We start from the raw sequence: 15,558 nt of genomic DNA on the forward strand, positions 1-15,558 counted from the left end.
TGCCTTTGGCTTTAGGGACTCTATGAATCCTGTCCACTATCAGGTCTCTGGTGTCCCATCCAGGGAGTATAAGCTGCAGAAACTTGTGGAAGTATTCCTGGAGGTCTTTATCTGCTACTGATGAGGGAATCCCTCTGATTTTTAGGTTATTTCTTCGGGATCTGTCCTCTATATCACTGATTTTAAGTTTTAGTGCCTCCACCTCCTTTTCCAAAGCTGTGTTAGCATCTATCAGATTGTTATGTGATGTTGCAAATTCAGCCATTTTAGTTTCTACATGCTCTGTGCGAACCCCTAGAGACCTTATTTCTTCCTTCAGCTCTCTTACTATTTCTCTGAGATCAGCCTGCAAGGAAGCTCTCAGCGTTTTCAGCAGAGCTTGCATTGTTTCCTCTGTCAGAGGAATGGCTGTGCAGCCTCTCAAGCAGCCTGTTTCTCCCTGTGAGGAGTGGGAAGAAGCTGAGTGGGAAGCCATCTTGCTTGGTGAGGAGAGATCCCTATCCAGGGGGAAGAAGTCTGTCAGTTTGGCTGGAGTGCCAGTTTTTTTAGGTCTCCCCTTAGGCATAGCTGGGGGCTGGGGTTACTCACACCTCCTGTAGCTGGTAATCCTGTTATCTGTGAGCTGATAAGAGCCGCTTTATCCTGCTGTCAGCACAGAGCTCTCCTTCAAGCAGCAGTCGCCATCAGCGTGCAGGCCACGCCCCTCCGGGGTTGAATAATAATTGACCCACACTTTTATGTTGAAAATTTATTAAAATTTAACTGAGCAACATAACTTGTTGGTTTGTAAGATTTATGCATCTATTAATAAATCCTGCTCTTGTTTGAAGTTTGCAGGCTCTAATTTATTTGCATCTTATCAAACCTGCTAAATCTGCAGGGGGTTGAATACTACTTGTATGCACTGTATATGCATTATCATTGCAGGCTGTCTGGCTTGTTTGTTTATGCTTTTGCTTACCTTTTTGGCTGTTGATGTTTTCATATGACCTGATAAATGTCTACCATATTAAGCATTTGGGCTTGGGGCTGGTGCGGCGGGGAGTAAGTCCCTAGTGGAAAGGCCGTTCCCCCTTTGGGTCTCTGCTCACTGCAGGCAGGAGCAGATACTAGTGACCCCCTTTTTATATATATATATATATATATCTTATATATATTCTTCATCCTCTAATCTTCAATATCTTTTCTTTTCCTTTCCATCAGCTCATCTGTTGAATACAGTACTTGGATATATATCTATGTATCTATCAATACTTTCCTCTTCCCTCCCCCCCCTTTTTTTTCCTCTCCCTTTCCTCTTTCTTTTTTCTTCTCTTTCTTTTCCTTTTCCGTTCTTTCTAACTGAGCTCAACCCACTAGATCTCTCTTCCTCTCTGTTTCCTAGTGTTTTATCCGTACCCCCTCTACCCTTTGTTTCCCTTCCTCCGACCTCTGAGATCCTTAGATTAACATGACTACACTTAATTGTTGCTCGATTAACATACGAGGTTTTAATACCCCTCAAAAGCGTTCAAAGGTCTTATACTCTATGCACAAGAAAAAAGTTCATGTCCTTCTGGTTCAGGAGACACACTTCAAGAAAGATCATGTACCCACATTTCGCAATAGATTTTTTCCGGTGTGGTTCCATAGCACTAACCCAGAATCTAGATCTCAAGGGGTCTCGATTGCACTCCATAAACAACTAGTACATACGGTACTATAGTTGATTCAAGCATTGATGAACAGGGACGATATGTTTTCCTTAAGTTGAAAATAGCACATTCACTGTTCACACTGGCAAACTGGTATCTTCCCAACAATAACCAGGTTTCTTATTGCAGAACCCTTTTGGCATTACTCTCTGACTTTGCAGAGGGGACGTGGGTAATTGGTGGTGACTTCAACTTCACAATGAACTCGGCCTTGGACTCATCATCTGGACGGAACATCATTCGTATCAAAGAATTACGTGCCCTAAATCGGACTCTTCATGCCCTCCGGCTGATCGATGTGTGAAGAATCTTAAACCCTCAAGGTAGAGATTAAACGTACTACTCTCCACCACACAATACATATAGCAGGATAGATCTTTTCTTAGTAAGCCATGGGGCCCTGGCTTGGAATCCAAGTGCAGAAATAGGGGAAATCCTCTGGTCCGACCATGTCCCAATTTACTTGTCCCTACAAGTACCATCTTTTCCCCAGCGCTCGTGGACCTGGCGGCTCAACAACAATCTACTTAAAGATAATCTTTGCCTGGAGGAGTTGAAAGTCTCAATTGACTCCTTTATGCAAATACACAGCTCTGACCCGACCTCTTGCCTACCCAATGGGAAGCGCTGAAGTGTGTCTTACGTGGAGTACTGATCAAGCATGGCTCCAGGATTAAGAGGGAAAGAGCAAAAGAAGTGGAGCTGGAAAATTTACACAAATTAACACGTACCTAAACGGTACTGGCCGAACTAGCTCTTAAATGGACAACTCTTAGAGCCCTGCTAGATCAGGAATATTCCCGACATAGAGAGAGACTCCAAAGCTATTCTGATGAATCTTCTGTCAAATGCGGTCGCCCCCTGGCCCGACTTTTACACCCTCGGGCCAACACTTCTTACATTCCCTGTATTACCACTAGAGGCAACAAAAAATCTTATGACCCGACAGAAATATTGGAAGTCTTCCGGTCTTATTATGAAGACCTGTATAATATCAAAGGGCAGTACACGGAATTACAGCCCGAGGTTTTGGCAGGGAAAATTGAGAGTTATGTTCAGGAGATGGCCTTACCCCCCCCTAGATAATCTTGTTGTTCAGGCTTTAGAGGGAGATATTCTGGAATCTGAAATTTGCAATGCAATACAGACTACCCCCTCAGGAAAGTCCCCGGGTCCGGACGGGTTTACTCCGGCCTTTTATAAAATATTCAAAGACCAATTAGCCCCGATTATGACCAAAACGTTCAACTTAATCGATGACGAGACACGGTTATCACCACAATCTTTGGAGGCACATATTAGTGTGATCCCTAAGCCGGTAAAGGATCCCTTACTAGCCACGAACTACAGACCTATATCTTTATTGAACATAGATCTTAAGCTTTACTCCAAGATACTAGCTGACAGACTGACCCCCTTTTTGCCCTCTGTTATCAACTCGGACCAGGTAGGGTTTGTTAAGGGTCGTGAGGCAAGAGATAATATGATCAAAACCCTATCCCTTATTGCTAGGGCTAAAGTCCGCTTTACACGCTGCAATGTATCTTACAATGTGTCGGCGGGGTCACGTCGTAAGTGACGCACATCCGGCATTGTAAATACATTGCAGTGTGTGACAGGTATATGCGATTGCGATTGAACGTTAAAACGTTCATCGCATACACATCGTACCTGTCTCTAGAATTGTACGTTAGGTTGTTCATCGTACCCGGGGTAGCACACATTGCAGTGTGTGACACCCCGGGAACGATGAACAGATCTCACCAGCGTCCTGCGGCTCCCGGCCCACAATGCGGAAGGAAGGAGGTGGGCGGGATGTTTACGTCCCGCTTAGCTCTGCCCCTCCGCTTCTATTGGCTGGCTGCCGTGTGACGTCGCTGTGACGCCGAACATCCCTCCCACTCCAGGAAGTGGACGTTCGCCGCCCACAGCGAGGTCGTATGGACGGGTAAGTACGTGTGACGGGGGTTACTCGTATGTGCGGCACGTTCAACAAATTGAACGTGCCACACATACGATGGGGCCGTTGCAAATCGCATACGAAATCGTATGCGAAATTGCAACATGTAAAGCAGACTTCAGAATGAATCGATCCCAATGGGCCTTCTGAGTATCGATGCTGAGAAGGCCTTTGATAGGGTCCATTGGGGCGTTTTGAGGGCGGCTTTGAAGCAATTGGGTTTGGGACCCCGATTTTTACAGAAGATTAGTGCGTTGTATGACAACCCATCAGCCAAGGTCAGGATCAATGGAGCATTATCCTCCTCCATCGCAGTAAGAAATGGGACCAGACAAGGTTGCCCCGTATCCCCTCTTTTATACGTAGTAGTCATGGAACACTTAGCCAATGCACTTAGGGTAAATATAGACATTAAAGGGCTTCAGGTCGGTAAGATACACCATAAAATTACATTATACGCAGACGATTTGCTATTATACGTCTCCCAACCCCATATTTCGTGCCCAGCTATAATGAAAGAGTTTGAAAGATTCGGCCTCCTTAGTAACTTCAAGGTTAACCTTACAAAGTCCGAAGCATTAAATATCTCCCTGCGCCAAGATATAGTTACAAGGGCAATGATGAACTTTCCATTTAAATGGCGGCCTTCAGCTATCAAATATCTGGGCATAAATATACCGGCAGATATCTCCAAGCTCTATACGCTCAACCACTTACCACTGCTGGAAAGTACAATCAAGAACTTCAAATTATACGGTGGGCTGAAATTATCATGGATGGGCAGGATGAACGTCATAAAAATGGACATCCTGCCACGCTTCCTATATTATTTTCAGACTATCCCCATTTCCCCTCCCACCAGTTTTTTCCGTAATCTTCAATCTGCCACCATTCAGTTTGTGTGGGGTAGGCTGAAGCCTAGGATTAACCTTCGCACCCTGACCCTTCCTAAGTCATGTGGTGAAGCTAGTCTTCCCAATTTTAGGGGCCATCTGGAAGCCGCGGCTTTAACTCGTCTGGTGGACTGGCATTTTAATAAGGACTCTAAGCAGTGGATACATGTGGAGCAGGAGGGATTGGAGACACCACTTAGACACCTCCCATGGCTACCCTTGACTGACCTCCCGGAAGTGGGACCGTACTCAGAATTCACCAAAGATACACTTAGGGTTTGGTAAACAATATCCAATAAAATATCTCCCTCACAACCCATCGGTCCCCTCACACCTTTAGGCTATGTGCGTACGTTGCGTAAATACATGCAGTTACGCTGCGCTTTGTAGCGCAGCGTAACTGCATGCGTCCTGCGTCCCCTGCACAATCTATGGAGATTGTGCAGGGGCAGTGCGCACGTTGCTTTTTTGAACGCAGCGATTTGCATGCAGAAATTTACATCCGAATCGCTGCGTTTAAAAAAGCAACATGTCACTTCTTTGGTGCGCTTTGGTCCCATTGAAATGAATGAGGTTGTTCAAAGCGCAACGAAAATGCATCGCTGTGCGCTTGCACTGTATTTTTGTTGCGCTCTGAATGATACTGAACGCATGCAGTTTGCCCTGGAAGTGAGGTCAAGAGGTTGGTTTCCTGTTGACCTCACATCCTGGCAAAGTACAGTCATCTTTCCTGTATTTTGGAGAGAGGCGGGCGTGCTTTTTTTTTCCCCCTACACAGGTTCGGAGCAGTTATTTGGAGCATATACCATGGCGTGGTATAATCGTTTAAAAATCGATGTGCCGAAGATGATCAGCCTGGTGAGTATAGTCAATGTTTTATTTTTTTGTCCCAATAGTTTAGCCCCCGTGACCTGGTCCTGGCCCATCCCGTAGTTTAGCCCCTGTGATCTGTTCCTTGCCCGTCCCGTAGTTTAGCCCCTGTGATCTGTTCCTTGCCCGTCCCGTAGTTTAGCCCCTGTGATCTGTTCCTTGCCCGTCCCGTAGTTTAGCCCCTGTGATCTGTTCCTGGCCCGTCCCGTAGTTTAGCCCCTGTGATCTGTTCCTTGCCCGTCCCGTAGTTTAGCCCCTGTGATCTGTTCCTTGCCCGTCCCGTAGTTTAGCCCCTGTGATCTGTTCCTTGCCCGTCCCGTAGTTTAGCCCCTGTGATCTGTTCCTTGCCCGTCCCGTAGTTTAGCCCCTGTGATCTGTTCCTGGCCCGTCCCGTAGTTTAGCCCCTGTGATCTGTTCCTGTCCCGTCCCGTAGTTTAGCCCCTGTGATCTGTTCCTGTCCCGTCCCGTAGTTTAGCCCCTGTGATCTGTTCCTGGCCCGTCCCGTAGTTTAGCCCCTGTGATCTGTTCCTGGCCCGTCCTGTAGTTTAGCCCCTGTGATCTGTTCCTGGCCCGTCCCGTAGTTTAGCCCCTGTGATCTGTTCCTGACCCGTCCCGTAATGCGGCCCCGTCCCCTAATGCGGCCCCGTCCCGGACCCGTCCCGTAATGCGGCCCCGTCCCGTAATGCGGCCCCGTCCCGGACCCGTCCCGTAATGCGGCCCCGTCCCCTAATGCGGCCCCGTCCCGTAATGCGGCCCCGTCCCGTAATGCGGCCCCGTCCCGTAATGCGGCCCCGTCCCGGACCCGTCCCGTAATGCGGCCCCGTCCCGGACCCGTCCCGTAATGCGGCCCCGTCCCGGACCCGTCCCGTAATGCGGCCCACCTGGTGCTGTCCGGTGCTGTGGTGCTGTCCGGCCCGTTGTGCTGACCCGTCCAGTGTTCATGTCCCATCCGCTCCTGCTCCCCCGTCCACTCCTGCTTGAATGATAGATTTCTTCATGAGCTGAGGTGACGTCACCCCAGCTGTGGGAAATGTCCTCAAGTAATCCCAGTCTCCCCAGCTAGGTGTGATAAAATGTAAAAAATGAAAATAAAGTTTGTAATCTTATCTATCGCTTCTTTCTTTTATTTTCTATCTTTCCATGTAGCCTTCTTTCTATATGTTTGTTCTATCTTTCCATGTATCCTTCTTTCTATGTGTTTGTTCTATATTTCCATGTATCCTTCTTTCTATATGTTTGTTCTATATTTCCATGGATCCTTCTTTCTATATGTTTGTTCTATATTTCCATGGATCCTTCTTTCTATATGTTTGTTCTATATTTCCATGGATCCTTCTTTCTATCTGTTTGTTCTATATTTCCATGTATCCTTCTTTCTATATATTTGTTCCATATTTCCATGTATCCTTCTTTCTATATATTTGTTCTATATTTCCATGGATCCTTCTTTCTATATGTTTGTTCTATATTTCCATGTATCCTTCTTTCTATGTGTTTGTTCTATATTTCCATGTATCCTTCTTTCTATGTGTTTGTTCTATATTTCCATGTATCCTTCTTTCTATATATTTGTTCTATATTTCCATGTATCCTTCTTTCTATATATTTGTTCTATATTTCCATGTATCCTTCTTTCTATATGTTTGTTCTATATTTCCATGTATCCTTCTTTCTATATGTTTGTTCTATCTTTCCATGTATCCTTCTTTCTATGTGTTTGTTCTATCTTTCCATGTATCCTTCTTTCTATGTGTTTGTTCTATATTTCCATGTATCCTTCTTTCTATGTGTTTGTTCTATATTTCCATGTATCCTTCTTTCTATGTGTTTGTTCTATATTTCCATGTATCCTTCTTTCTATGTGTTTGTTCTATATTTCCATGTATCCTTCTTTCTATATATTTGTTCTATATTTCCATGTATCCTTCTTTCTATATATTTGTTCTATATTTCCATGTATCCTTCTTTCTATATATTTGTTCTATATTTCCATGTATCCTTCTTTCTATATGTTTGTTCTATATTTCCATGTATCCTTCTTTCTATATGTTTGTTCTATATTTCCATGTATCCTTCTTTCTATGTGTTTGTTCTATATTTCCATGTATCCTTCTTTCTATGTGTTTGTTCTATATTTCCATGTATCCTTCTTTCTATGTGTTTGTTCTATATTTCCATGTATCCTTCTTTCTATGTTTGTTCTATATTTCCATGTATCCTTCTTTCTATGTGTTTGTTCTATATTTCCATGTATCCTTCTTTCTATATGTTTGTTCTATCTTTCCATGTATCCTTCTTTCTATGTGTTTGTTCTATATTTCCATGTATCCTTCTTTCTATGTGTTTGTTCTATATTTCCATGTATCCTTCTTTCTATGTGTTTGTTCTATATTTCCATGTATCCTTCTTTCTATATGTTTGTTCTATATTTCCATGTATCATTCTTTCTATGTGTTTGTTCTATATTTCCATGTATCCTTCTTTCTATGTGTTTGTTCTATATTTCCATGTATCCTTCTTTCTATGTGTTTGTTCTATATTTCCATGTATCCTTCTTTCTATGTGTTTGTTCTATATTTCCATGTATCCTTCTTTCTATGTGTTTGTTCTATATTTCCATGTATCCTTCTTTCTATATATTTGTTCTATTTTTCCATGTATCCATACATTTATCTGTACAAATTTTTTTTTTTTTTTACCGGAACATGGTTTTTACTGCTCTTTTGTGTTTCAAGGTGGAGACGTTCCCCTGCTTATGGGACCCATCCAGTCCAGAATATAGCCATAAACAAAAGCGGGAAAACAGCTGGTTAATTATCTGCCGTGAACTTTTCCCTCGGTGGCATGAGGCTGATGCTGCTCTGCAGAATCAAATTGGTAATGTTAATTGATGCGTCGTACTGTCTACCTAAATATTTTATACTCTGTCTTCCAGATTTTCAATTTTTTATTTTTATTTGTGACAGAAAAAGATATACGGAAAAGATGGCGGTCAGTGAAGGACCGGTACAATCGGTTCCAAACCGAGGCCAACCGGAGTGGATCTTCGCCTTCGAAATTTAAATTTCCGTTCTATGATGAGCTGCAGTTTCTCCAGACAAGCCGAGTCTTACGTCCGTAAGTTTACAAAATTCTTGCACAAAAATCAACCAATGTTACCCATCTTATTTACGAATGTGTTAATATTATAAATTCTCTAAATGAACTATTTTATGTATTCACAGGACCGAAGGAAATATAGATCCTCCACAGGAGCCGACACAAGAAAGTACTATGGACAGTGAAGAGCTGGTGTTACAACAACCACCACAAGACATCTCCAGCCAGGCGTCTGAGGAGTCAAACATGGCGGCAACAGAACAGCAACATCCCAGTACAGGCGGTTCGTCGGTGGCAGCGGCAACTTCAGTGTCTGGGATCCATCAACAAAGTCAAAGAGGGAAAAAAAACCCCCCAAAAAACAGAAAACAAGGAGAGCCAAGTACTGATCCCCTAGAAAATGAAACTTTGGCTATGCTAAAAAGTACGGCACAGCAGGATCACTTAGATAATTTTGGGGCAAGCGTTGCGAATCGATTGCGTCTCATAAATAATCGTTGCAAACAATCTACATGCATGACGGCCATTTGTTCACTGTTAGCTGGCTTTGAGGAAGATGTGCCCTTCCCAACAGGAGGTGAGCTTGCCTGTGCCATTGAAAATATTTTTCTACGTAAACAGGCAAAAACACCAAATGTAGCATCAACTACAACAAGTGCCACCTTCACACCTTCTAGTGCCACCATTCCAACACCACCTGCCCCTTATTCCTTTGTTCGTCCCTCCCCCTACCCAGACTTTCCTACCGCATTTGGGGTGAGACCTGGCACCCCATATTATCAATCCCAATTAAGGCGTGAGGTTCCCCCAAAAAACATAGAACCAAATACCCCTCAAATTACTGGACCATCACAAAGCTTGGAAGCCATGACCAACCTTTATTCGGAAGACTTTTTTAATCTGTAAATTAAAATTCCCCCAAAAATTTGATGCTTAACAGCTATGTTTAGACTGTAAATAAAAAATAAAGGGTCCTATCCGAAAGAATTATTTAATGTTTGAAAAAAAAATCTAAAAAAATGTGTATGTTTATTTTTACACTGTCATGTTAAGAACACTGTAAAATAAAAAAATACTAGTTTTCAATTGAATCTTTTTGGTTAAATAAATTTTGAAAAACAGTTTTGACTTTGTGTGTGTGTGTTAACTTCTTATTTTGTTTCATCCAAATTGTGACACAGTAAATAATTACATCATTTTTCATTTAACACATATTTATTTCACATAACATAAACATAATATAAACATGTTGCATTTGAGGTATTAATTAGGGGTGACAAGATGTGCGTTCCATTGAGCGTGAAAAAAAATCTTCAACATATTTTCTTTCATTCGGGGTCCTGTCTTCTCTGCTGGTCTGGCTGCTCAACACCGACACTGGAGTATTGCCAGTGCACGGCACCTTCCGAACTCATAAAGTAGTCAGTGAAGGTCTCTCTCACAGAGACACCAGAATTACTAGGCCGACCAGAAACGGTCAATACTGGCATAAAGCTTCGTGCCTGTGCTTCTTCAACTACATCACTGGTGTACTGACGAGCAAAATTGTGGAGAGCACAGCACGCTTTTATGACAGCATCAACCGTGTTTGGTTTTAACTGGATGGCTGTGTGAAAGATCCTCCACTGACTACTCATGATTCCAAAGGTGCACTCCACATATCTACGTGCACGACTCAGCCGATAGTTAAAAATCCTACGCCGGTTATCCAGTCCCCTCCGTGGGTATGGGCGCAGCAGGTTTGTTCGTAAAGGGAAGGCCTCATCCGATACCATCACAAAGGGGACTGGATCTGTGGAGCCCGGCAAAGGTTGTGGGGCTGGGAGCGTTACGCAATCTTGAAGAATTTGCAGACCAATCTGTGATGTTCTCAACACCCGAGAATCCCCCGTACTGCCATAAGCACCAACATCGATGGCCACAAAGTTGCAATAGGCATCCGCCACCGCCATGAGGACCACAGAAAAATATTTTTTGTAATTAAAAAAATTGGATCCTGATCGCGGTGGCTTCTGCACTCTTACATGTTTGCCATCGACGGCACCTATGCAGTTGGGGAAGTTGGCCACAGTCTTAAAGCCTGCCGCAACCTGCAGCCAAGTCTCCTCGGTTGGGGAAGGCATCACTATGGGCTGCAACTTCTGCCAGATCACGTTGCAGCTATTCAACACTTTCAATTCTCTCCTCCGTCCTCCGGCACCACCTCCCTCTCCTCTCATCTCAGCTGAAGACTTTGCCTCTTTCTTCAAGCGGAAGATTGACAACATCAGAGCAAGCTTTGGCCCACAATCACCACAGCCCCTCATCATAGCTACTCATCCCTCTTCCTCCAAATCCAGCTTCTCCACCATGACAGAAAACAATCTCTCCACTCTACTCTCAAGATCACATCTAACCACCTGTGCACTGGACCCGCTCCCATCGCACCTCATCCCCAACATCACCGCAGTCCTCATCCCAGCCCTAACCCATCTCTTCAACCTATCACTAGCAAGTGGTGTATTCCCTTCATGCTTTAAACATGCCTCTATTACACCCATCCTCAAAAAGCCCTCCCTTGACCCATCCTCTGTGTCAAACTATCGCCCCATATCCCTTCTCCCCTACGCCTCAAAACTACTGGAACAGCATGTCCATCTTGAATTGTCCTCATACCTCTCCTCCTGCTCCCTCTTTGACCGGCTTCAATCTGGCTTCCGACCACATCATTCTACCGAAACTGCCCTAACCAAAGTCACCAATGATCTACTAACTGCCAAAGCCAAGCGACACTACTCTATCCTCCTCCTCCTGGACCTGTCTTCTGCCTTCGACACAGTAGACCATTCCCTCCTACTACAGATTCTCTCATCTCTGGGCATCACAGACTTGGCCCTATCTTGGATCTCCTCATACTTAACCGACCGAACTTTCAGCGTCTCCCATTCTCACACCACTTCCTCATCTCGCCCCCTATCTGTCGGTGTCCCTCAAGGCTCAGTTCTTGGACCCCTGCTGTTCTCCATCTACACCTTCGGCTTGGGACAGCTCATAGAGTCCCACGGCTTCCAGTATCATCTCTATGCCGATGACACACAGATCTACCTCTCTGGACCTGACATTACCTCTCTACTAACCAAAATACCACAATGTTTGTCTGCTATTTCATCCTTCTTCTCTGCACGATTCCTAAAACTTAACATGGACAAAACAGAGTTCATTGTCTTTCCTCCTCCTCACTCATCTCCTCCAACAAGCCTTTCCATCAAACTTGATGGTTGCTCACTCACCCCAGTCTCACAAGCTCGTTGCCTTGGAGTGACCCTCGACTCTGCTCTATCCTTCAAGCCACACATCCAAGCCCTCTTCACCTCATGCCGATTACAACTCAAAAATATCTCCCGGATTCGTGCTTTTCTTAACCAAGAATCTGCAAAAACATTAGTGCATGCCCTCATCATCTCCCGCCTCGACTACTGCAACCTCCTGCTCTCTGGCCTCCCTTCCAACACTCTTGCACCCCTCCAATCTATCCTAAACTCTGCAGCCCGCTTAATCCACCTCTCCCCTCGCTACTCCCCAGCCTCGCCACTCTGCCAATCCCTTCACTGGCTTCCCATCGCCCAACGACTCCAGTTCAAAACATTAACCATGACATACAAAGCCATGCACAACCTGTCTCCTCCCTACATCTGTGACCTAGTCTCCCAGTACCTACCTGCACGCAACCTTAGATCCTCACAAGATCTCCTTCTCTGCTCCTCTCTTATCTCCTCTTCCCACAATCGTGTACAAGATTTCTCCCGTGCATCCCCCATACTCTGGAACGCTCTACCTCAGCACATCAGACTCTCCCCTACCGTGGAAAGCTTCAAGAGGAACCTCAAGACCCACCTCTTCCAACAAGCCTACAACCTACAATAGCCCTCAGCCCAGTAGACCACTGCGCAACCAGCTCTGTCCTCACCTATTGTACCATCACCCATTCCCTGTAGACTGTGAGCCCTCGCGGGCAGGGTCCTCTCTCCTCCTATACCAGTCTGTCTTGTACTGTTAATGATTGTTGTACGTATACCCTCTTTCACTTGTAAAGCGCCATGGAATAAATGGCGCTATAATAATAAATAATAATAATAATAATAATGTGCACCTCACAATTTCGGAAATGGTTGATTTACCAACCCGAAATTGAAGATGCAGGGATGCAAAACTCTCTCCAGTGGCCAGAAATCTGGAAAAGAAAAGAAAATGAAATGAAAACCAGTTTGGGACTTTTTTCAAAATTTACATACATTGCAATTTAATTAAACCAATGCGCAGCAGTGACCTCATTAGCGATCTCGCTGTGTGTGACACTGGGCAGCGATCTGGCCCCTGCTGTGAGAACGCTGCTCGTTACACACAGCTCGGCTTAATTTTTTAGTTGTTGCTCTCCCGATGTGAACCACACATCGCTGTGTGCGACAGCGAGATAGAAACAATCTGATTGTGCAGTGAGCCGGCCTCGGCGGACGCTGGTAACCAAGGTAACTATCGGTGAACCAGCCTGGTTATCTGATATTTACCTTAGTTAATATCTTCTGCCGCTCTCACGTTGCCAGTGCCGGCTCACTGCACGCATCGCTGGAGTACACATCGGGTAAATAAGCAAAGCGGTTTGCTTATTAACCCGATGTGTACTCTGGCTAGGTGTGCAGGGAGCCAGCGCTAGGCGGTGTGTGCTGGTAAGTAAGGTAAATATCGGTTAACCAAGCGCTTGGTGACCCAATATTTACCGAAGTTACCAACCACAGCATAGCTGACACGCATCGCTGCTGGCTGGGTGCTGGTCAATGGTCGCTGGTGAGATCTGCCTGATTGACAGCTCACCAGCGACCATGTTGCGACGCAGCAGCGATCATGACAAGGTCAAATCGCTGGTGTGATCGCTAGAGCGTTACTGGATGCGTTGTGACAAGACGACATTACATATAAAGGTGTTGGCTGTGCATTGTCCTCAAGTTCTGGCTGCATTGTGTAACCGCTATATTGACTTTAACGTTGCCATGTTTTTAGAGAAATTAAATTACGTGCAACATGAACATTTTCCAGCAAAACAAAATCTATGTAATTCCCAGTGTCACATGAGGAGTGTGGCCAAAATGTCGAGATTCATCATGAAAGGGTGCAGATTCCTGTAGCAGACACACAAAAAAACAAAAACATTGATTGGTATATATTACGTTACAACTTACCGCAAGGTGATGAGCAGCCTTTCCTCAGCTGAGATAGACCTTCGCATCACAGTGTCCTTGTATGTTAGGTCCGTTTTGACAATTGCTAGTAGATGATCAAAAGAGTTGATGGGGAGCCGACAAAAAGACATGAATTTGTCTGGATAACTATTTAAAAAAAAAAAAAAAAAAAAAAAAAACAACCAGAGATGCATATAGAAATATGGTATAACATACACATATACATATGTAGCAACATAAAAAAAGTAGGTTTTGCTCACCGCCTTAAATCTCTGTACAGTGAGGCAAAATGGCCTTTCTCCTCACGTGCCATGACAAGAGGATGCACCCACATCTTTTTTGTCATCGCCTACAACATATTGTATTGGTTAATAGAGCACAACACCCAAAACATAAACATGATCAAATTTGGGGAAAAAATTACCTGGCGTCTACGACGGCGAAGTAATAACAGTAGAATAATGAGCAGCCGACTTCGTTGTGCCCTGCGTAGACGTATCTGCCCTGTGGGGTGCGGCATTTTTTCAGCCAAGATCACACTGTTTCCACAATGGAGAATGCAGAGAATGTGGAGAAGAAGGAAATGACATCACAGGTTTTTTTTTCCCCAAGGTCTGTTTTCAACAAACTTTATTGAACAGTGTGTTGGAAAAGGTGCCTAAACAAACGCATGGAAAACGCATGGAAAACGCATGCGTTTTAGATGCGTTTTTTTACTAAGACGCATTGTTTACAATTGCTCCCTCTGCCAGAGGTTGCGTTTTTTTCTGCACTGAAAAATACGCAACGTGCGCACATAGCCTTATTCTCCACACCATCATTCCACCCAGGATACAAACAAAGAGGCTTTTTTGGATGGAGGGCAGAGGAAGATATCCGATTGGGGAACATTCTGATTGATGGTAAGTTACCTACCTTTCAAGTATTTCAAACTCAGTGCCCAGGCAGAGGAATGAAATGGTTGGAGTTTTTCCAGCTGCAGGCCTTTGTCTCCGCGCTGGGGTCCAATGGCCGGGTTCAAGATACCTGTAGTACCTTTGAAGACCTGTTTGTGAAGGGGGTCCAGCCTGAACGTCCGGTTTCCCTGCTGTACAGTATTCTTAATGGAGTTGGGGTCTCAGGTAAACGAGGCTACCAGTTGGCTTGGGAAGGTGAGTTGAAACAACATATTTCATCGGTTGAATGGGAAAAGTGCTTTTTATTTACACATAAATTGTCAGCTACATGCTCTGCACAGTAGAAAAACTTTAAAATTTTAACGAGATGGTACCAATTTCCATCTAAGCTTCATTCAATATTCCCCTCGGTATCGGCGCTGTGTTGGAGATGCGGACGGTTGGTTGGTGTCTCCGCAGGCTTTCTTGTTTTGAATATTTCCCAGGGGGCATTGCTCTAGAATCAGTGCGTTGAGAAACACGTGATGGTGTCTCTGCGGTGTTGATCTCCCTAAGGTCAACCATCCTTGCTTATGTAAATAGCTCACAACTCTAAGGGGTACTTTACACGCTGCGACATCGCTACCGATATATCATCGGGGTCACGTCGTTAGTGACGCACATCCGGTGCCGGTAGCGACATCACAGCGTGTAACACTAATGAGCGACGATCAACAATCGCAAAATCGTTCCAAAACGGTGATCGTTGAAACGTCGTTCATTTCCTTAATTTCGCTGCTGCCACCGGTACGATGTTGTTCGTCATTCCTGCGGCATCACAAATCGCTATGTGTGACACCGCGGGAGCGACGAACATCTCCTTACCTGAGTCTACCGGCAATGTAGAAGGAAGGAGGTGGACGGGATGTTACGTCCCGCTCATCTCCGTACCTC

At 44.7% G+C, this 15,558-nt stretch overlaps 1 protein-coding gene and 2 long non-coding RNA genes across 3 annotated transcripts in view; 2 read left to right on the forward strand and 1 right to left on the reverse strand.

Annotated features, from left to right (window-relative positions):
• The window catches only part of LOC142298430 (uncharacterized), a 65,112-nt gene extending 63,107 nt beyond the window's left edge, over positions 1-2,005 (forward strand). Inside the window, exon 3 of the long non-coding RNA XR_012752638.1 lies at positions 1,824-2,005. This is a non-coding gene — a long non-coding RNA (uncharacterized LOC142298430). The remainder of the gene's footprint in view (positions 1-1,823) is intronic.
• Positions 2,006-5,354: 3,349 nt separating this feature from the next.
• On the forward strand, positions 5,355-9,422 carry LOC142250286 (uncharacterized). The gene is made up of 4 exons (XM_075322457.1): positions 5,355-5,405; positions 8,153-8,294; positions 8,384-8,534; positions 8,642-9,422. The coding sequence occupies exons 1-4, from the start codon at positions 5,355-5,357 to the stop codon at positions 9,420-9,422; spliced, it is 1,125 nt and encodes a 374-aa protein (XP_075178572.1).
• Positions 9,423-12,643: 3,221 nt separating this feature from the next.
• On the reverse strand, positions 12,644-14,074 carry LOC142298441 (uncharacterized). Its single transcript, XR_012752644.1, has 3 exons — positions 13,990-14,074; positions 13,730-13,876; positions 12,644-12,726 (listed from the first exon to the last, which is right to left on the reverse strand). It is a non-coding gene; the product is annotated as an uncharacterized LOC142298441 (long non-coding RNA).
• Between the last annotated feature and the right edge of the window lie 1,484 nt (positions 14,075-15,558).

This window comes from Anomaloglossus baeobatrachus, chromosome 1, assembly GCF_048569485.1.
Source record: "Anomaloglossus baeobatrachus isolate aAnoBae1 chromosome 1, aAnoBae1.hap1, whole genome shotgun sequence".
In the NCBI taxonomy this organism is placed as follows: Eukaryota; Metazoa; Chordata; class Amphibia; order Anura; family Aromobatidae; genus Anomaloglossus; species Anomaloglossus baeobatrachus.

Bases quoted from the DNA above. Each gene is read 5' to 3' on its own strand.
- LOC142250286 (XM_075322457.1), top strand. From the start codon at position 5,355: ATGGCGTGGTATAATCGTTTAAAAATCGATGTGCCGAAGATGATCAGC. The intron at 5,406-8,152 runs GTGAGTATAGTC...TTGTGTTTCAAG, and splicing joins TGCCGAAGATGATCAGCCTG to GTGGAGACGTTCCCCTGCTT. The intron at 8,535-8,641 runs GTAAGTTTACAA...ATGTATTCACAG, and splicing joins ACAAGCCGAGTCTTACGTCC to GACCGAAGGAAATATAGATC.